The sequence below is a fragment of the Rhinolophus sinicus genome, linkage group LG03 (assembly GCF_036562045.2).
Source record: "Rhinolophus sinicus isolate RSC01 linkage group LG03, ASM3656204v1, whole genome shotgun sequence".
Lineage (NCBI taxonomy): Eukaryota > Metazoa > Chordata > Mammalia > Chiroptera > Rhinolophidae > Rhinolophus > Rhinolophus sinicus.
This window is the reverse complement of record NC_133753.1, coordinates 176,380,872-176,402,076: the sequence shown is the minus strand read 5'-3', so window position 1 is coordinate 176,402,076 and position 21,205 is coordinate 176,380,872. Positions and strand designations below refer to the sequence as shown.

Below are 21,205 nucleotides of genomic sequence, written 5' to 3'. Positions count from 1 at the left end.
ATGCAGGTTAGACCTTTGCTCTTCTCGTAAAGAAGGATGAAGGCCATAGAATGGACAGGTCTACCGCCTCTTTTCTACAATTCCAAAATCCAAACATTTCTTTATTCGTTTGCTGGCAAAACTTGGCCAGAAATGCTGTGATGCTATGTTTAGTTTTTATTTCTCCCACTGAAATGGGCTATAGAAATCAACTATGTTTGATTATATGTGTTTCTGGTGGGAGTGTTATAGCTTATCTGGCCCTAAGGGTGGGCCTGTATCTGAATTTAAGGACAGTGTCAAATATTTGCTCTCTGAGCATTGGATTACCTTTAAATAATAATGTTTGTACTGTATTGAGCCATTGATGATGTATTATTGAGCTTCTGAATTGTCTAATTAATGTGACCTGTTGTCTTAAATTAGGCAGTAATAAGAGCAATAAAAGTTGTCACTGAGCCCTTAAAGTATGCCAGGAATGATGCTAAGTACTTTACATGCATTATGTCATTTAATTCTCAAACCAATTCTCATGAGGTAAAACTCATCTCTCTCCCTCTTTTAAAGATGAGCAACTGAGGCTATTATAGCTGCCCAAAATGTAGTGGTGTCTAAATGAGCAAGAAGTCAAACCCAGAGACGACTCCTCCAGAGTCTGTGCTCTCCTCGTTACCATTTTGGAATGTAGAAGGCATATCTCCTTTATAAGGTGTGATCAAAAGATATGGTGAGCGTTTACATATAAATAAAATTATTACAGTAAAAGACACATTGCCATTAATCCCCCTCAAAATACTCTCCCTCACTTTAAATACACTTATCCCATCATTTCTTGCCACTTTCTAAAGCAGTTCTGGAAGTCCTCTTTCGTGAGTGTCTTTACTTGTTCCTTCATCATGGCAATTCTCCATGTCACACGTCATATCTGGTACAGCAATTTCTGTCAAAACATTATGGTGTATCCTCATCCACCTTATTCACTGGATCTAGTACTGTGTGACTTCTGGCTCTTACCCAAAGTCAAAAGGACCATGAAAGGTAAATGTTTTGAATCGATTCAGGACATCGAGGCAGCCATAACAGTGCAATTAAAAACACTCATGAAAGAGGACTTCCAGAACTGCTTCAGAAAGTGGCAAGAATAGTGGGATAAGTGTGTTCGAAGTGAAGGGGGAGTATTTTAAGGGGATTATTGGTAATGTGTATTTTACTGTAATCATTTTTTTTTTTTATTTAAACATTCTACATATTTTTTTTATCACACCTTGTATGTCCTTTCTCCAGCTGGCTCAGGGCCATTTCACCCACTGTCCCTGCCTAATATAGACCTTTCATAAAGGCCCACATCAAAGATTTCAGCAAAGGAAACCTTAGTGATGGGGATCGGGAGATTGGAGGCACGGTTGAGTTGTTGCTGACCAACCTTATCTGGGATGTAATCATTTTTGAGCTCAGCCTGAGATCATCACTGGACTCCCATGGTTTTTTATTCCTCATATTCTTCATTGTTCCTTGTCTCAGAGCAAACCCACTTCTTCTTTCCCATAGGAAATTCCAGTTGGTAGTACAAACTATCTTACAGAGGTGGCCGTCGTGAAAGTAGTCATGGTATTCAGGAATATTTTGTGAGAAGAAAAATGTGATAAACCAAGGAGAAAACAAATAAGCTTTTGTTTGCTTTTTCTGTTTTCCTTACTGTTTCTCTTCTCCCAACTCTCTCCCTTTCTCTCTTCGACTTCTTACCTGCCTTCTCATACTTTTTAATCTCTATATTTCTAGCTTATATATTTTACTTTATCTTTTTCTTGTCATGTCTAATTTCTTACATGTATTCTTTTTTCTTCTCTTTTATTTGTACATGTTTTCCTTTTGTTGCTTTGTTCTCTTTCAACCATGTAGCACATAGTAAATCTAAAGTGTCTTCTGCATACAAAAGTGCAGATAGATGTTTTTTTACTTGATTATTTGTAGTAAATTATTTAACAATGAAATAATAAGTGTTTACTGTTCTTCTTTAACTTTTATATTTATAGTTGCCTCTATTTTATCCATATCTGAATTGCCTTATTAAAACATGCCAATTCAAAGGAAGTCGATTATGATTTTATTTTTCTAGTGACCTTTTTGTAGCAAACGATTTATGACAGACTGTTTGCCTGCTATATTGAGAGTGACGGAATAGAATATGCCGTGTTGCCCCGAAAATAAGACTGGGTCTTATATTAAGTTTTGCTCCAAAAGACTCATTAGGGCTTATGTTCAGGGGATGTCATCCTGAAAAATCATGCTAGGGCTTATTTTCCGGTTAGGTCTTATTTTCGGGGAAACACGGTAGTAGTTATTCCCCAGTTATTCAAGGGCTAGACTTCATGCATTCAGTCAACATGAACAACAGGCACAGTGAGAAATCCAGAGGTAGTGGGAAGGGGACTGAGACTACCTGAATACAGCATAGCTACTGAATGCAAAGCTATATATAGTCTCTAGACGATTAATAGAAATTCATAGTCTTGACAACGGCTACTTAAAAACTAAGAGAAAAATAGGGATGGGCAAGGGAAGAGAGAAGGGGGGAAAAGAAAAAAGGACAGCACAGGAAGAAGAGGTGCAAGGGCCGTCCAGAACAGCCTAGATGGCACATGAAGACAGTGGTGGCAGCTGAGACCAGGGAACAGCATTGGTGGCCAGCAGTGGCAGGGAAGGAGAATGCATCAGTGACTCAGAAGGAGGAGATGGAACATCTCTACCCTTTAAAGGCAGGAGACATTTGGATCTCAGTTGCTTCAAAGATGATTACTGTATGATGCCAGAAGGCATAGTCAATAGATTCTAACGCTAGACAGCTCAGGAGCTCACTCTGAGTAAATGGAATCCATGGGGATAGCTGACATCTCTTTTTAACTACTCTGTTATTATACTGATTCAATGTAAGAATTGGGGTATTATTAAGAGTATAAAATATTTTGAGAACAGATACTAGAAAAGCTTTCGGCAAAATTGTGGGCTGGTGTCAGATATTCAAGAGTCTCATTCCTATGAGAGTGTGTAGTCCAATGAGCCAGGTCTCTGCGCAGTGGCCATTACGGAGCAACTCACTTCACCACCCCTGCAGCCACTCGCCAAGCATCAGTTCTGCAACTCCAACATTTCTTCCTATTCAATTGGCCACCTTATTATTAGTCAAATAGATAATAGAGGACAATCTGGTACAAATGCGTGTGTGAGAACTGCAATGATATACAGTATTTTGGCTGCTGTTGTCTAAAGGATCCTGATAGAAACATGTTGAGGATTTTGAAATCATTTGAGAGCTGGCTTTGTTCTATGATAATACAATTTATTTTATGCATCAATTTTATGTCTCATCCTTGAAAACCAGACTACCCTATATCCTTCACTTCATTACAAAAAAAAAAAAAAATACAAGTGACCCCAAACTAAGAACATTTTCAAAGAAAGCAAATTCTATTTAACACTTTTCTTTAATGCCCTTATCATTAGGTGCCTCCTATGAGGCACGTGTGGCACCAAAGAATTTTCATTCATGACCTCTAATCTTTAAAATAGCTCTCCAAGTAGATATAGATACGTCCCATATGTTCTAGAGATAAGAAACTCAGGAGCCAGTTTCCAACATGGATGTCTCTGGCTGCACAGACTGTTTCCGTCTGGACTACCTTCATCATTGCACAGAACAACAACTGGACCCGAGTAACCCCCTTGAACCACCTAGGCACATCTTGACTCTATTCAGTAGGCTTTATTTAAGAAGGTGCAGATGATTTTTGTAAAATTTCCATTGTAAAAAGATTAACATTGAGTCTTAATTAATGTTTTAAAAAGTTAGATTGCTCCAATAAATTTAAAAAATAAATTAAAAAAAAAAAAAGTTAGATTGTACCTGACTTGGCCAGAATACTATGCTATCATCATCTATAGGTTGTATTGCTAACTAAGGTATCAGAGTGTAATTTTATAAAATATATTGAAGGTTTGTTTTTAAATCTAAGGTTATACCTTTTATTGGTTTTACTTTCATTTGACCAGACATGTCTTTTCTTTCAAAATTTCATGCGTCATCAAGAATTGATATATATTTATTCAGGAATCTTTAGAAGATGTCTACTGTTAAACTTCCATCGTTTTACTTGGTTATTAAAAGATATTTCTAGAAGTATTTTCATGGCATTTTGTGTTCAAGTTAAATTATGGAGTTTTACTCTATAAATACATAATGAAGATATGTTAAGTTCTAGGTGCAACATGATATTTACTTTTGAATCTCTCTGTTTGAAAATTCAGGTCCCAAATCCTTTGCAAAGGCATTTTCCAGTGGCTATCTAATTGGAGAAGTTCTGCACAAGTTTGAACTCCAGGATGATTTTTCAGAATTTTCAGACAGGAGGTAAGTGAGATTATTCCTCACTTTAAAAAAATTCAATTCCTTTGGCATTTGGATGGTTTTAGCCTCCAAAATTAACTTTTACGAATCATCAATCTCAAGATCCCCTTTAAACCTAAACCAGCCAAGGAGTCCTTTGGTTTGGAAATTGTTGCTTCCTCCTGTGTTCATTTCCCAGGAGTACAGAGCACAGAAAGGTATATGGTTGCAGCAAGACCTCATCCTTAGAAGGGACTCACTTTAATCTCTTCTGTACTCCTGCATTTTTAGGCCAGGTTACTACTTATTTTGTTAATTGGTCCTGCTTTCTTTTAAGAGAAGAAGTGAAACAGCGTACAGCCAATTAGTGTTTTTCTTTGTGTTTTAAAAATATAAAATAGAACTTAATAGTAAAATAATAATAATAATAATATTTTTTGTTTTTAGCAGCTATATTGAGATATAATTTATATACCATCATTCACCATTTTAAAGCATACAATTCAGTGGTTTTAAGTATATTTACATATTTAGTATGGTTCACAACTATCTACACACCCAGCCTCTGTTGCCCACTGACATTCTGTCTCTATGGATTTGCCTATTCTATAATTTTGTACCCACAGCATGTGGTGTTTTGTGACTGGCTTCTTCCACTTAGGATCTTTTCAAGGTTCATCTGTGTTGTAGCATGGATAAGTACTTCTTCATTTCTGTTTATTTGCTGAATAATGTCAGTTGGATGTACCACATTTTGCTTATGAATTTATCAATTGATGGATATGAGTTTTTTCCACTTTTTGGCTATTATGAATAATGCTTTCATGAACATTGTGTTTTTACGTGGAAATGCTTTCATTTCTCCTGGGTATATAGCGAGGAGTGGAATTGCTGGGTTGTGTGGTCCGTGTTTACATTTTGAGGAACATCCCAACTGCTTTTCAAAGCGCCTGCATCATTTACATTTATACTAGTGATGTACGAAGGATTCGGTTTCTTCAGTGCTCGTCAACAGCTGTGGTAGCCTGCCTTTTTTATTACAGCCATCCTGGTATCTGATGTGATTCTGATTTGCGTTTCCCCAGTGACTAGTCACGTTGAGCATCTTTCCATGTGCTTATTAGTCAATTTGTATACTTTTGTTGGTGAAATGTTATTCAAATCTCTTGCCTGTTTTCTTTTAAATTTTATTTCTTTAAAGCAGTGTTAGATTCACAACAAAATTGAGAGAATGATTCAGAGATTGCCCTTTAACCTCCTGCCCACCACGTTTATAGGCTCCTCCATTACCAGTGTCCCCCACCAGAGGGTACATCCGTTATGATTGGTGAACCAACACTGACACATCATCGTCACTCAAAGTAAATAGTTCACATGAGGGTTCACGCTTGCTGTTGTACATTCTATGGGTTTGGACAAACGTGTAATGACGTGAATCCACCGTTGCAGTATCACACAGAGTGTTTTCACTGCCCCCAAACCATCTGTGCTCTGACTATTCATCCCTTCCTCCCCGCAACCCCTGGCAACCGCTGATCATCTTACTGTCTCCATAGTTTTGCCTTTTGTAGAATGTCACATACTTGGAATCAGATAGTATTCGGCCTTTTGAGATTGGCTTCTTTCACTTAGTAATATGTATTTAAGATCCCTCCAGGTTTTTTCATGGCTTGTTATCGCCTTTCTTCTCAGTGATGAATAATACTCCATTATCTGGAGATACCACAGTTTCCTTATTTATTCACTTACTGAAGGGCACCTTGGTTGCTTTCAAGTTCTGACAATATGAGTAAAGCTGCTATAAACATCCCTGGACAGGTTTTTTGTGTGGACATACGTTTGCAGCTCCTTTGGGTAAATACCAAGGAGCAAGATTGCTGGATTATAAGGTTCATTGACTATTTTAAACTATTTTTGAGGAGATTTAAATTTGTCTGTCTACTCAGATGGCTGCTAGACTGCTGGTTTTTACAGCTTCCACTGTTGCAAGTTTTGACGTAAGAAACGTCCAAACCTGTAGAGAATTTTAATGAGTTTATTTGAGCCAAACTGGCAACAACTGCCAGGAAGCAAAATCTCAGTGGATTAAGAAAATGCTCTGGAGAATAGTGGGTGTGCAGCTTATTTTATACGTTAGAATCAAAGGAGGAGATGTAAGGAAGATTACATAAAATCCATTGGTGGCAGATTAAAGGGGGTGGGAAAAAGCAAAGCGAGGAAATCTCTGGGATTGGGTAAGATAATTTCTTTTACATTGGTGAGTGAGTACATGCTAATTAATAATTAACATTTACAGCACATGGAAATGGTATTTGGGAACAAGTTAACAGTGAGAGGTTCTGTGGCCTCGTGCTCTGGTGCAAGTAGACAAGCTCATTTAAAGTTCTGATTGACCTTTGTCAAGGAAGCTGCAGGCCAACATGTGACTACTGGCCATGACCCAATTTTAGTGAAGGGGTTTTATGTTCAGACCATCCTATGTGGTTAATTTCAGTCTCTGAGTTTGTAGGGTCTGCCATTGGGGCCTACTCCTGAACTTGTCAGGTTTAATATATGGCCCCTTTTTTGTCAACACAGAGTTGCTGGGTTTTAAGGTTACATGGAGCTGGGAAGAAAGGAATGGAAATTGGGCAAGTAAAAATGACCAAAAGCTCTCTGTTTTCACTGAGATTAAGTTTCATTTTGTTAAATAAATGCTACTTGGATTGTTTCAAGCCCTGGGCTAATTTCTAGAGTTATGAAAAAGTTGATTTTTACAATTTTGTCTGTTTTCTTATTGCCTTTATGGCAGAATGGATTTTTGTAAATTCTTAATCTGCCGCTCTGAAAGCCTCTCTCTGAGTCCGTAATGTTTTAACTTGATATTTCCCAGTCAAGCATTCCTTAGCTTTTGACTGCCTAGAATAGTAGGCCTCCATTGAGCAGTAACTATGTTGCAAGGCCTCTGGGCAAAAGAATCTGATACTTCCATTCTAAAGGTGAGTTATTCTCTGATAAAGGTGAGAGATTCTAAAGGTGAGAGATTCTGCTAGTTGTACAGGTAATAATAGTATGATACAAGACAAATCATGGATTGGTAATATATTTTCATATCAAGCAACCCCTCTTTTGCTAATCCCAGATAATTTCTTAAACATCTACGATACTGGGTAACATTCTAATCCATACTCCCGTATCTCACATCTCTTTCTCACGGACAAAGCATACAAGTTCCATCACAGTTTGGCCCCAACTGCCTCCTTGGCCTAAACTCCCAGGCCTGTGCCACCTCTATTCCTACCTGCACTGCCTTCCCTTCACTAGAAGCCAGTGTCAGCCTCTAACGTATCAGATGTCCAGAGTAGGTAGGTCAGTATCCACACCCTCCTTTTTCTCCTGTTTGTTCTCAGGAGTGTTCATATGCACAGATTGATTTGTGATGACTTGTGTGTAACCAGATTTCCAGTCCTTTTTTGTTGTTGTTTATTATTCTTTTGTGGAAGTTAAAAAACAAAACAAAAAAAACTTACCTTACATGTTTACTTATTATAACACTGATCACTTTATTGTCACTCTCTATGAGTCTCTTTTACGTTTCACATTGCATATGCAAACACCTTGAAGTTAGGGGTATTGAGTCATTTTTCTTTGCATCTACAGAGCTATCACAGACCTGGTGCATATTTAGCTTTCAATAAATGTTTTTTGAGTTAAAGAATGCTATGTATCCTGGTAAATCCTACATACAGAGACCTTGTCTGAACTCAGTAGAACGAAAATGCTACACCCACATCTTTAGGTGTGGTATCCCCATCAGCTTAAGAAACTTGAGATATTCCAGTTTCTCTGTCTTTCTCAAGTCATGTCTTACAAGGTGCTTTCCAGTGTGACCGTCCTCCACCATTTCCGCTGCATTTTCCACTAACCTGGAGCCCTAAGCTAAGCTGCTGTGGTCCAGAAACACGTCATGTATTTTGTTATGCCTTACACTTTTGCGTATTAATATTCTTCCTTCACTTTCACCACGAGAAACTCTTTTTCATTCTTAAGATCTAGCTCTAAACTCTTCGACTCCCCTAGCAGAGTTATTTCTCTTTTTCTGTTTGTTCTAATAACACTGTGGACAACTCTTTCCTTATCACATTAAGTTGTAATTCTTTATTTATACAAGGTCAATTTTTTTCAGAATGCCGATGTCCAAACAATGATCCATAGATGAGTATGTCAATGTTCACTCCTCAACTAGATCACAGAGTTGCTGAAAGTTACAGAGTATGCTTATTCTTTGTGCTCCAAGCTTTGTCCCTGGCCCATAGCAGACATACACTAATGTTTATTGAATAAATGAATGATGTCAGAATGTGTACCTGTTTAGCTATAGGAAACTTAAATGACCATACTAACCATATCATTCATGCAGTATATCAGGTGTACTAAATTGACTTGTTAGCAGGGCCATAGAGGGCCTTTGTGTGAAATGGGAAAAAGGACTCCATCTGAATAGACACAGCTGTGAAGACACAGAGAAGCCTTAGTGAACAGAGAGGTCTTTGTGCAAAGACAAAGGATGAAGCAGCCTCAGGCCAGGCATAGGGCTTGGCAAGCGGAGCACAGGGTAGATTTCACACCCTTATCTCACCTTTGGACAGGTGTGTGTCCTGTTTATCATCGCGTGTAACAACCATGCTTTTCACCCACTGTAAAAGACTAAGTTTCTATCTCACCGAGAGTCATCACGATCCTTAACATGGGGAGAGGGACCTACTTGTCCTGACAACAAAATACTATCCATCATTAGTTCTTGGAACAATCCACTTTTTTCCAGGGCACACAATCTTATAAAGAAGGCAAGGATCAGTAAACCCATGGATATGACCTTTGTAACAGTGTATTTGGTGAGGAAAAGGGTCCCTCTTTGTTAAAGCCTACTTTTTAGGCAGCTGTCTAGTATCAGAGCTTGTGATTTGGTCGGTATTTTTAGTTGCTTTAGTCTAAAATGTAAACAACAAACAAAGTATATGTAGCTAATCACTTGAAGTTATTTGCTTTGGAAATTACTTAATCCTAAGAAGAACTCATCTAACTCTGAAAGACTTCTCTGTTTTAGAATATCTTTAGTCCATTTCGAAGGGTGAAAAATGGGCAGAGTAGTTATAAGATTGAAAAATAAAGAAGCATGGATATCCCTGGAAGGGCAGCTTCTACTTACCTTGTAAGATGTATTCCCTCACCAGGTGGTAAGCAGGAGAGGAGGCAGGTAATCCCTTGGTAAATTAGCACTGCAAGTAGAGAGAGAGAAGACTTTTATCAGAATACATTTCTTATTCCTTAGAGTCATCGCTTACATCAGATGCTTTGTCTCCAGAGCAAAAATGTCCCAGTGGTTTCTCTGTGTTCAAAAACAATTGTTGATTATCATGTAACTGATAAAGTATGTGCTATAACAAGAGTGGACTTCCATCAATTTAGGCAGCAGTTATACTCTCCAAATTTTGAGTGATTGGAAATTTGAAATAAATATTAATAACTTTAAGAGAGAAGACGTACTGTTATACCTGGGTACTTCGGCCAGTCTATAAAAGCCATTTTAAAGTTTATGTGTAACGAAACCATAACATTAGTAGGCTTACACTACATTCTGAGGGCCATGTAATACAAGTAAGAGGATGGGAAGTGCCCTTCACTTTTATTGGGTACAGGGCTAAGTGTTGATAAAATCTGGAAACAGCTAATGTTTGCTTTTGGCTTCTCCCTCCTGAATTATGTCGCTCCTAACCTCTGCAACTCAAGGTTATGACCCAGGCCAAAGCCCTGACAAGTGGCTCTAGGCCTTAGCTTTCTAAATATGTGTAGTGGACACAGACCTCCTAGGACAGGGAGCCTGTCCAAGGAATGTAACCACAAGTCATTGATCTGACTATCCTCTTTTACAATCATACTCTTTAAAATATGGTCTTCTTTACCCAAATCATTTTAGGCAAATGTTTATCTCAAACTGTAAAAGCATTTGTGGGGTCACAAATTGCAAACCTGGACGTGAGAAAACCTAAAAAATAATGTTTACTCTTATTGTCGATAATATTTCCTTGTAGCATGCATTATCAATTCTCATTCCCTTTAAGATTGGTTTCTTTTTTACTAATTTAAAATATTATATTCAAAGTTTGGTTGATGTATTACAATAGCCTAAGTATACTTTACCAACTGTTTCCGTTAAAAGCGTAATAACAAATAAAGGAAATACTACAGTAAGTTACACCACACAACTGGGAAAGGAATTTCAGTTATCACGTCACTATTTTTGTTGTTGTTGTTTACTTTGCATCCCCGTGATACTGGCTCCTTATCATGTTAGAAATCATTCAGATATTTCCCCAGTCTCACCTCCTTTTAGAGACGGATTTTTAACTTGCAGTTAATGGCACCTTGGGCTAGATTTTAGGAGGTTCACCAGCACCCCAAAATGGTATACACATTTTGTATATATGCATGGATGTATATATTTTTTTCCTGTGGAAAAGGTTCCATAGTTCTCCTCAGATTTTCAATGGTACAGATGATTAAAAAAAAAGTTTTAAAACCACTGCTTGAGAGCAATCTCTTGACAGATAGTATACTAGGGACAATATGTAAAGTTTTAAGTTTTAAGTGATCTCCATAAGCTTCTAAAAATTTAATTGAGATTGCTGAAAGTCACTGCATCTTCCCCAAATAATTTTGTAGTCCAAAATGAAGTTATTGAATGAGTAACCCTATAATGTTAGAAATTCTGCCAAATATATGGCAACTCCCTCTGTTTTAGGGTACCATTTTTGGAGAGAGGGTAGGACTTTCACTTATATTCAAGTATATTCAGTATATATGTTTTTTTCTATTAAGGAATGTCACTGAATGTTCAGAAGTTAAAGTAAAGAGAAAATAGGCCAGTGGTTAAAATTGATATTTGTATCCAGTTGGATCAGAGAGAAGCACAAGAGTTGAAAATACATCCAGCATCTTTGGTTTTCTTTCTGTCACTGGATCCATAGGTGCATTAACAGCCCTAGATCATTTGAAACTTCTATTACAACACTTACCTCAACTTATCACTATTTGTTTATTCATCTATTTTTTCCCCATTATGAAATCCTCAAGGGTAGGGACAAAGGCTTATTCATCTTTGTAAGAATTTAACAAATATGTAAATTTATTTAAATTTATTCACATATTAAATAAATCTTTCATATAATGGGTATTCAATAAATGTTTTTTGTTGAAATAATAAATTAATAAATGAATGAAATAATGAATTTCTTCTAAAATATGAGCCTAATCTGATAGCAGGTAATTAAAAAATAAATGTAACATAATTAGAAAGTTTTTACTGATTCTTTTATTTATTAAATTTATTGGGGTGACATTGGTTAGTAAAATTATATAGGCTTCAAGTGTACATTTCTATATTGTCTATATATCGCATTGTGTGCAGACCACACAGAGTCAGTTCTCCTTCCATCACCATATATTTGACCCCTTTTCCCTCTTCTATCACCCTCCACCCCCCTTACCCACTATAACCACTAAACTGTTGTCTGTGTCTTTGAGTTTTTGTTTGTCTTTTTCCTTTGTTGCTTTCAGTTTTATATTTCATATACAAGTAAGTCATATGGTTCTCTGACTTATTTCTCTTAGCATGATAATCTCAAGATCCATCTATATTGTTGCAAATGGCAGTATTTCATCTTTTCTTATGGCTGAGTAATATTTCATTGTATATATGTACCACATCTTCTTTATCCAGTCATCTGTCAAAGGGCACCGTGAATAATGCTACAGTGAACATAGAGGTACACATATCTTTATGAAAAAATATTTTCAGATTTTTTGGGTAGTTACCCAGAAGAGGGATTGCTGGGTTGTATGGTAATTCTATTCTTACTTTTTTGAAGACACTCCATACTGTTTTCCATAGTGGCTGTACCAATTTACATCTCTACCAGCAGTGTATGAGGATTCAGTTTTCCTCACAACCTCTCCAACACTTATTATTGCTTGTCTTGTTGATAATAGCCATTCTAACAGGTGTGAGGTGGTATCTCATTGTGGTTTTTATTTGCATTTCCCTAATAGCTAGTGAAGTTCAGCATTTTTTCATATATCTGTAGGCCGTTTGTGTGTCTTCTTGATCCCCTGCCCATTTTTTAATTGGATTGTTTGTTTTTGTTGTTGTTGAGTTGTACAAGTTCTTTATATATTTTGGATATTAGTCCCTTATTGGAGGCGTTGTTTGCAAATATCTTCTCCCATTTGGTGGTTGCCTCTTTGTTTTGTGGATGGTTTCTTTTGCTGTAAAGAAGCCTTTTAGTTTGATAGAGTCCCATTCATTTAGTTTTGCTTTTACTTCCCTTGCCTTTGAGGTTAAATTCATAAAATCCTCTCTGAACCCAAGGTCCATAAGTTTACTACCTATGCTTTCTTCAATGTAATCTTTTGTTTCTGGTCTGATGTTTAAGTCTTTGATACATTTTGAGTTACTTTTTGTATATGGTGACAGATAGCAGTCTAGTTTCATTCTTTTGCATGTGGCTTTCCAATTTTCTCAGCACCATTCATTGAAGAGGCTTTCTTTCTCCATTGTATGTTTTTGGCTCCTTTGTTGATAATTATCTGCCCATATATATGTGGATTTAATTCTGGGTTTACAATCCTATTCCATTGGTCTGTGTGTCTGTTTTTCTGCCAGTACCATACTGTTTTGATTAGCATTTTGTAGCCTAAATTGAAGTCAGGAAGTGACCTCCAGCCTTGTTCTTTTTTCTTTGGATTGTTTTGGCTATTTAGGGTCTTTTGTGGTTCCATACAAATCTGATGATTTTTTTTTTCTATTTCTTGAAAAAGTCCCCTTGGGTTTTTCATAAGGATTGCATTGAATCTGTATATTGCTTTTGGTAATATAGCCATTTTAACTGTATTGATTCTTCCAATCCATGAACATGAAATATCTTTCCATTTCTTTGTGTCTTCTTCAATTTCTTTTAATAGCGTCTTATAGTTTTCAATGTATGCATCCTTCACATCCTTTGTTAAGTTTGTACTTTATTCTTTTTATTACAATTGAAAAAGGAATTGCTTTTTTCACTCACTTCTCTGACATTTCATTGTTAGTGTTTAGGAATGCAATGGAATTTTGTACATTGATTTTCCTGCAACTTTACTGTATTTGTTTATTGTTTCTAATAGTTTTTTGGTGGAGTATTTAGGGTTTTCTATATAAAAAATCATGTTGTCTGCAAAAAGTGACAATTTAACTTTTTTATTCCCAGCTTGGATGCCTTTTATTTCTTTCTCTTGCCTGATTCCTCTGGCAAGGACTTCCAACACTATGTTGTATAACAGTGGTGATGGGGGCATCCTTGTCTTTTACCTGATCTTAGAGGAAAAGCTTTCAGTTTTTCACCATTAAGGATGATATTAGCTGAGGGTTTGTCATATTTGGTCTTTATTATGTTGAGGTAGTTTCCTTCTATACCCATTTTCTTAAGTGTTTTAATCATAAACGAATGTTGTATCTTGTGAAATGCTTTTTCTGAATCTATTGAAATGATCATATGATTTTTATCCTTTGTCTTGTTGGGTATTATATGACTTTTTCCTGTTTCCTTTTTTTTTATGTTATGTGTTTCAGTTCTGGATTTTTTTTTTTTTTTTTTTTGAGTTTCATATATACAGTACTTTTTCTTCAGCATGCTTCATATCTCCATTCCCTCTTGCAAATTCAGACCTTTACTCCCTCCCCTTTTATGCTTTTGTTGTCATAAATTATCCCTGTTTATGATGTGAACTGATTTCTGAGTTGCAGTAGCAAACAGTCTTTTTCTTCTCTTTTACTTTTTTACATTTTTATCTCCTTTGCTCTTTGTGATATGTTTAAGTGTATAGTGCCCTATTCTGTGTAGGGGTTGCCATTTCCTGCTTCTGTCTGTCTGTTAGTAATCTTGCTCATGGTCTTGTATCCCTTTGCCTTTTTGTTTCAAGTAGAATAAACTCCTTCAGTATTTCCTGTAATGCAGGTCTTGTGGTGCAAAATTCTCTCAGCTTCTGTATATCTGGAAAAGTGTTTATTCCTCCTTCACATCTAAAGGATAATTTTGCTGGATATATTATTGTTGGCTGGTAATTCTCTTTCAATAGTTTGAATATTTCATTTTACTCCCTCCTTGTTTGTAGAGTTTCTGCTGAAAAGTCTGATGATCTTTGGGCTTTCCTTTGTAGGTTATAGCCTTCTTGTCCTGGGCTGCCTGAGGATTCTTTCTTTATCATTAATTTTTGACAGCTTCAGTATAATGTGCCTTGGAGAAGACCTGTTAGGATTAAGGTAATTAGTCTTGCATTTGAGGATCCAGTTCTTTCCATAGGTTTGGGAAGTTCTGATCAGCTATTTGTTTGAATAGACTCTCTGTGCCCGTCTCCCTCTCTTCTCCTTCTGGTATACCCATTATTATTACATTGCTCTTTCTGATGGAATCAGATAGTTTTTATAGAGTTCTTTCATTTCTTTTAACTCTCAAGTCTCTTCTTCCATCTGCATCATTACCAGATTTCTATCTTTGATGTCACCAATTCTTTCCTCCCTCTAGTCAGCTCTATTTCCTAATCTCGCTATTTCTTTCTTCATCGCTTTTATTGAATTCTTCAGCTCCAGAATTTCTATTTGGTTCTTTGTAAAATTTCAAACTCTTTCGTAAAATATTTATTTTGTTTGTTGATTTTATTTCTGAGTTCATTAAACTACCTATCTGAGTTTTCTTGCATCTTGTTGAACTTTTTTAGAACTGCAATCTTGAATTTTCTATTATTTAAGTTACATATTTCCATATCTTTTAAGTTTATTTTATGGAGATTTTTCATTTTGTTTCTCAGCTGCCTTCTTACCTTGTTTATTAATGGCAATTACTGGATTATTTCTCTTTCTGGGCATCTAAGGGAGTGAATTCTGCAGCAGGTTGATATGAAGAGGTCTTTCTTTTGCCTTCCAGTAGGTAGCACCGGAACATTTTATTTTCTCTTTTGCTGTTCAAGCTTCCTGCATAGTGGGAGATTTCCTGGGGAGGTGGGCTTATCCTCTGTGACCAGGTCACCTTAGTCTCAAGGCACCACCTTGTGGGAAGGTGTGGTGGGCAATGGGGTTCTGAGCCTCTGAAATATCAGTTCTGCCCCTGCAGACAGATGCAGAGGTCTGCTCAGCAACCCTGCATGCACCTGCTGCCATCAGCCAGGAAAGATGGGGGCGGGGTGGGTTGGGAGAGGTGGCAGGCGTTTTTTGTGGCTCTGCTCTCCTCTGAGCAATGGCAACTCCCAGACCACAGCTGTCTCACCTCTATAACTCCTCCCCCATCACTGGGATTAGCTGCACCATGTGTCTGCCACTCAGGAACTGTCTCTTCAGTTCCCATGGCTGCAGATATCCTGCTCTTCAATCCGACAGCGCTACCATGTTGTTGTTGTTTTCCCCCCTGGGGACCACTGCTAACACTGGGAGGATGTGGGAAGGTGAGCTCTGGGAGGGTTAGGGAGGTGGTCGGGCTTAATGGCTTTGTTTTTCTACCTGGCAGTGAGGGCTGTCTGACCCCCATTGTCACACTGCAGTATTATAGGCAGTATTATATACAGAACCCTCAAGCAGGATTGCTAGGGCCACAGAAAGTGTACCGGCAGTCCCAATCTTCCCCTCTCCCAGGTCTGCCATCAGCTCCGGGCTGCGGCTGCGTCCTGCAGCTCCTGGCTCTGTGCTTTCCCCTTCCCCACTTCCCGTTTGCCCCCATTTGTCTTCAGATGTTTCAATGTGTGGACATCTCAGACGTGTTTTTGTGTTACATATGGAATCTTTTATTGAATTATAGCTGTTCAATTTGTTGTAACTTCAAGGGGAAAATTTCAAAGAGCACCCCTCACTTTTTGAGGTCACTTTTACTGATTCTTAAAGTAGTAGTATAAACTGTAAAAAGAAGATTACATAATTAATTTGATTAAATAGCTGATACTATTTAAGTAAATATTTTTGGCAGTGTCTAAGAGGATCGTTATTAGAGATGCCAATGCAATATTTTTGGCTATTTTCACATTAAGTTATTTATTCTTTATTTATTTCACATATAAGTTATTTATTCACATTAAGTCATAATAATATCTAGTCATATCACTTAAAGAATTGGATATTTAAATTTAAATTTTGCCTTTAAAATAACATATTTCAAAACTATAGTTAAGTTTCTCCATTTAGAAGAAGAAATCTAGTTATCTGGTTTTATGTTGACTTCTTGTAGAAATTCTAGCACCTATTTTAGCAGATCAATATATAAAATTAATGAGTTTTAGTTTAGCCATTCAAGAGAAATAAATTCATGGAGTGTGGGACAATGGAAAAGCTCAATGTATTCACAAGATTGAGAGGTTTTAGAGAGGAATGATATATTTAAAAGAACAGGAGATAATTCAAAATATTGGATCATGATAATACCTCTGATACTTGTTTGTTTTTAATTCAATGCTAGTGTCTAAATATGTAAAATATTTGAATGCCTAGGGTTTCAAGTGCCCGACTTAATAACTTTTCTCGCTTGGAGCCAACACTTCACCTTCTGGGGGTGCAGTTTGATCAGAATGTGGCTAACGACATTATCACAGAAAAGCCTGGGGCAGCAACGAAACTTTTGTATCAGTTGTACATTGCTCTTCAGAAGAAGAAGAAATGTGGACTGACTGGAACAGAAATCCAAACCATGCAACCCCTGATAAATATGAGACTTCAAAACATGAAAAGTGTGGCATTTCAAGATGTAAGTACATAAAGAAATATAAGCATATCAATGTAAAACTCAGTCAAGAGAAATGACAGTGATGTTGCATTCTCAGAGTAGCCCCATTGGGTATATATATCCGTTATGGATGTTATTGGCCATACTTGGGTTTTATTTTATATTAATATTTTCAATACATTTACCCATTTTTGATGTCTCCCTCCATCCTATCCACATTTTCAATAGCTTGTCAAATTCTGTTTGCTCCTAATTCCCAGTGCTTTTATACTTGTTCCTCTCTTTCCATTTCTACCCTTATCACATCTGCTCAGATCTCCTTATGAACTACCACAACAACCTACTAACATGTCTCTCGACCTTCAGGCTTTCTTCTAGAGGTTAATCGACTGCTACACGAATCATCCCTAAATTCCATCTACTTTCATTGGGTTCTTCTCTTGCTCAGAAACCTTCTATTTTGCATATATCCTGTCTCCCAACTTAGACTGACATGCAAGACCTTTCTCTAAATCATCTCTACCTGTCTCACTAACTCTTTTTGTTCATAGTCCTCAGCATAAAGTCTTTCTTCTACATTGGTTGGCAACTTGCCCTTGAATAGGACTTGTATATTCCTGCTCTTCCCTGTCTCTCGCCCAAGTTCACCCTTCTCATCTCCTCTTCCCCCAAACTTTTCTCTGGGTACTTCTGTGCAACCTTCCCAGTACACATGGACTCTTCACGTGAACCTCAGGTAATTCTCACTCTCTGGTGTTTACCTCCTGTCCTGATATTGTTGCTAACTTTCATTTTTTATTTGTCTTATGGCCTCACAAGATTTTTCAGTTCCTCAGATTCAAGGAAAATGCCTAGTACAATGCTTTGAACATTGCAAATACTCATTAAATTAGTTTTACTTGATACAACTTTTTAGTTGGCAATTCTATCCAGTTCCTGTGCGATTTCCTAATGGTAAGGGAAGTGCATTAACTTTTCCAGGTCTCTAGGGTAATGGGGAGTGTACTGATGCAGTACTCTATATAGAAATTAAATTAATTAAAATTTTAATTTATGAAGCAACAATGACATAATAGATATGAAGGCCATTTCCACTTTCAGATTTGTCTCTTCTTTATGGACATACTTATGAGCCTGGTAGCAGAATGAACTGAGGACCCATCGAGAGCTAGAAATTAGATTAGGTTTTAAGCTGAATGACTTAGTATTGCATCCTATCTCCTTCATTTGCAAGCTGATTAACTTTGGGCCAGTCCCTGGAACAATCTCAGTCTCAATTATCCCAACTATAAAAACAGTGATGGTTATCTCTATCTGTCTCAGAGTTAGGCTTTTTTGTGGCTTTAAGAAGACAATATACAAGATAATTCTTTGTAAAGTATAAGATAGTCAACAGTAACAAGTGCTATAAGACCTGTGTAGATGAGGCCAAACAAGAGACCACTGGGATTAACATTGGTCCTGGGTGACCTACCAGAGTCAATCATTCATTCACTGAACAAATATTTGTTTGGATCCTACTTTATGTCAGGCGCTTGCACCTTGAACCCAACCCTCTTAGAGGTTACCTTTCAGGGAGAGAAAAATATTTCAGTAGAATGGTGTGGATTGCAATGATTTGAGGAGTAAATTGGAATGAGGAAGAAATTTGGAGGTAAAGGAAAAGAGAAAATAAGAACAGTAGCTGCAGGAGAGAGACTCAAGGAAAGTGTGAGATTGTTTAGTTTATGGATATAGATATGGGGACAATCTGTTAGTTGAGAAAAAGAATCAGTGTCGGGGATGACTGGTGTGATGACCAAATAGAAGGAGATCCTCAAGGGAAGAAAAAGAGAAGGAATGAGTCGATTGGTCAGATGAAGGAGGAGACATTTCAGGAAAAAATAGAGGTGACTTTGATACCGATGGAAGAAGAGACCAGTGTTTATTACATAGTAATATTAATAATGACTAAAATTCAGTGAACGTATATAGTTAGGTGCCAAGCCCTGTTCCAAGGGCTTTATATATATTGTCTCACTTGGTCTTTAGAACAGTCCTATGAGATAGGAATTTTTATATTCCCATTTTGCAGATGATGAAACTGAGGTACGGAGAGGTTAGGTAACTTGCTCAACTTCATGAAGGTGGTAGCTGAGACTCAGACCTAGGCAGTGTGACTCTAGAAGCCACACACTTAACAGTAGATACGGTTTCTCAATGAGTATTTCCTGGGTTGAGGGAAAAATAAGACTTAAGTTAAAGCTATATAATATATACTTGTATGTGTTGAGGTGGAGAGGTAGGAGGTTCGAGGACCTTACATTTTCATTGCCTCTGTGAAAATGGATGCCAAGCGATTTTCAACAGAGAGAAGAGTAGGAAGGTGCGTAAGGGCTTAAAGTCAGCGCAAAGATCCTTAAATGTTATTCCGAGTAAGTCCCAGTATGTACTGAGGTAGTGTCAGGGGAGAAGGAGCAACAATGGTTTGAGCAACGGGACCATCTCTTCTTGTTTGTAGTAGGTCTTCTGCTTTTAAGGAGATCACTACTGGATAAAAAAATTTTAGTTATGTGCATTGTGTCCTCCTCTGTCTGTAGTCATCTTTGAGAGTTCACTGTCTTGCACTGTTGCACTCTCATTTCCAGTGGCCTGGAAGTTTTAATATTTCCTCACTTTTTACTAAGAAGTGGCTCGAGTAATGGAAAAAACCTGGCTTCTCATATTGTCTTTTATGTGTTGAAATTGGTTTTATAAAATAATTTTTATGAGCATGTATTTCCAAGAATTCAAATGCCACTCATTGAAAATTAAACTCAGAGCAAAGAAAAAAAAATTACTGTAAAAGTATATATGAGACTATTTTATAAGAAGGAGTTCAAATCATGTTTTTTGTTTTTTTTTAATTCTCCTTACGTCAATTAAGGATATGAGTGATTACTATGGGGCTTGAAATTATTTTAACCATCGACAATAGTAATTCACAGAAATTTTATTTTAAAGACAAATTTTACGTTTGCTTATAATGACAGTATGCTCTTTATTCTCTAGTGACAGGATCTTTTGAAATGCTTTCTTCATTTAGAGACTTAGAAATCTGATACCACGTCAATCTGATTTCAATCTGATGCGGGTTACACACAAGTTTCAAGAAAAATATAAACACATGAGAGAAGATCTTGTCCGCATGCATTTTGAGAAACTTGAAAAATTTCAAAAAGTCAAGGAAGAACAAAGATGTATTAATATCGAAAAGGTTTTGTAGAACGATTTTAACAGAAACTCCTTAGTGTGTATATATACCGTTTGCGATTTATGCCTAGAGTGCACATTGCATAAGCATCGACGTAGCACAAGCTGCATGTTCCTGATGATGCATCAGTGATGCCTGGCCCTGCTCTCACCTCGCTCTCCCTCATATTTCCCCTCTCTCCTTCCCACTCTTGCTAACTGTCACCTCCACATGTGGCTAAGAACAAGAACTGCCATTCTCTGGAATGGCAGGACAAGTTCATCTCTTTTTAAGTTGTCCAGAAGAAAGTAATGCTTCTTTTATGTTGTAGTGATGTGGTTTGCCACTGGCTACTCCAGGGAAGGCTATGACCATTGTCACCACTGGGGGAGACAGAGGACACTCCCCGTCTTTTTACCCTACTTTGCAATCCCTTGGTCTTTCTGCCTTGCCCCACTTGTGTCTTCCTGGGTGATGGGGGGTGATGCGCTGCTTGCTTCCATTTCCAATGCCCTTAAACATCTCTTAACATCCTCCTGACCCTTCTGACTTTGACGAACTCCTTGCTGCTCCTTATATTTCTCTGGAAGTCTTTAATGGTCTCCAGTGCCTTTAAGGACACAAGAGGACCACGGTGTGTGGAATCGTTAAAGACTTTTAAGAGAATTTCAGGTGGCTATGTGTATGGAATGTGTAAACTACAGGCAAAAGAATTATGGTTCTTGTCATTGCACTGTAAATCACTTTACATTCATATATTTAGAATGATAAGAAATTAACATATTCTGAGTGTAGTCAGCTCTTTGTGGGGGGGGGTTGGATGGGGAGGTGGGTGGTGATAGTGGTAGATGAGAGACAAAC

General features: G+C 37.3%; 1 protein-coding gene across 1 annotated transcript in view; it reads left to right on the top strand.

The window, feature by feature from the left end:
• Positions 1-21,205, top strand: part of LOC109450219 (sperm flagellar protein 2) — a 159,206-nt gene that overhangs the window by 6,799 nt on the left and 131,202 nt on the right. The window contains exons 2-4 of the mRNA XM_074329218.1: positions 4,282-4,384; positions 16,902-17,154; positions 20,198-20,368. Coding sequence (XP_074185319.1) covers positions 4,282-4,384; positions 16,902-17,154; positions 20,198-20,368 — 527 coding nt within the window. The remainder of the gene's footprint in view (positions 1-4,281; positions 4,385-16,901; positions 17,155-20,197; positions 20,369-21,205) is intronic.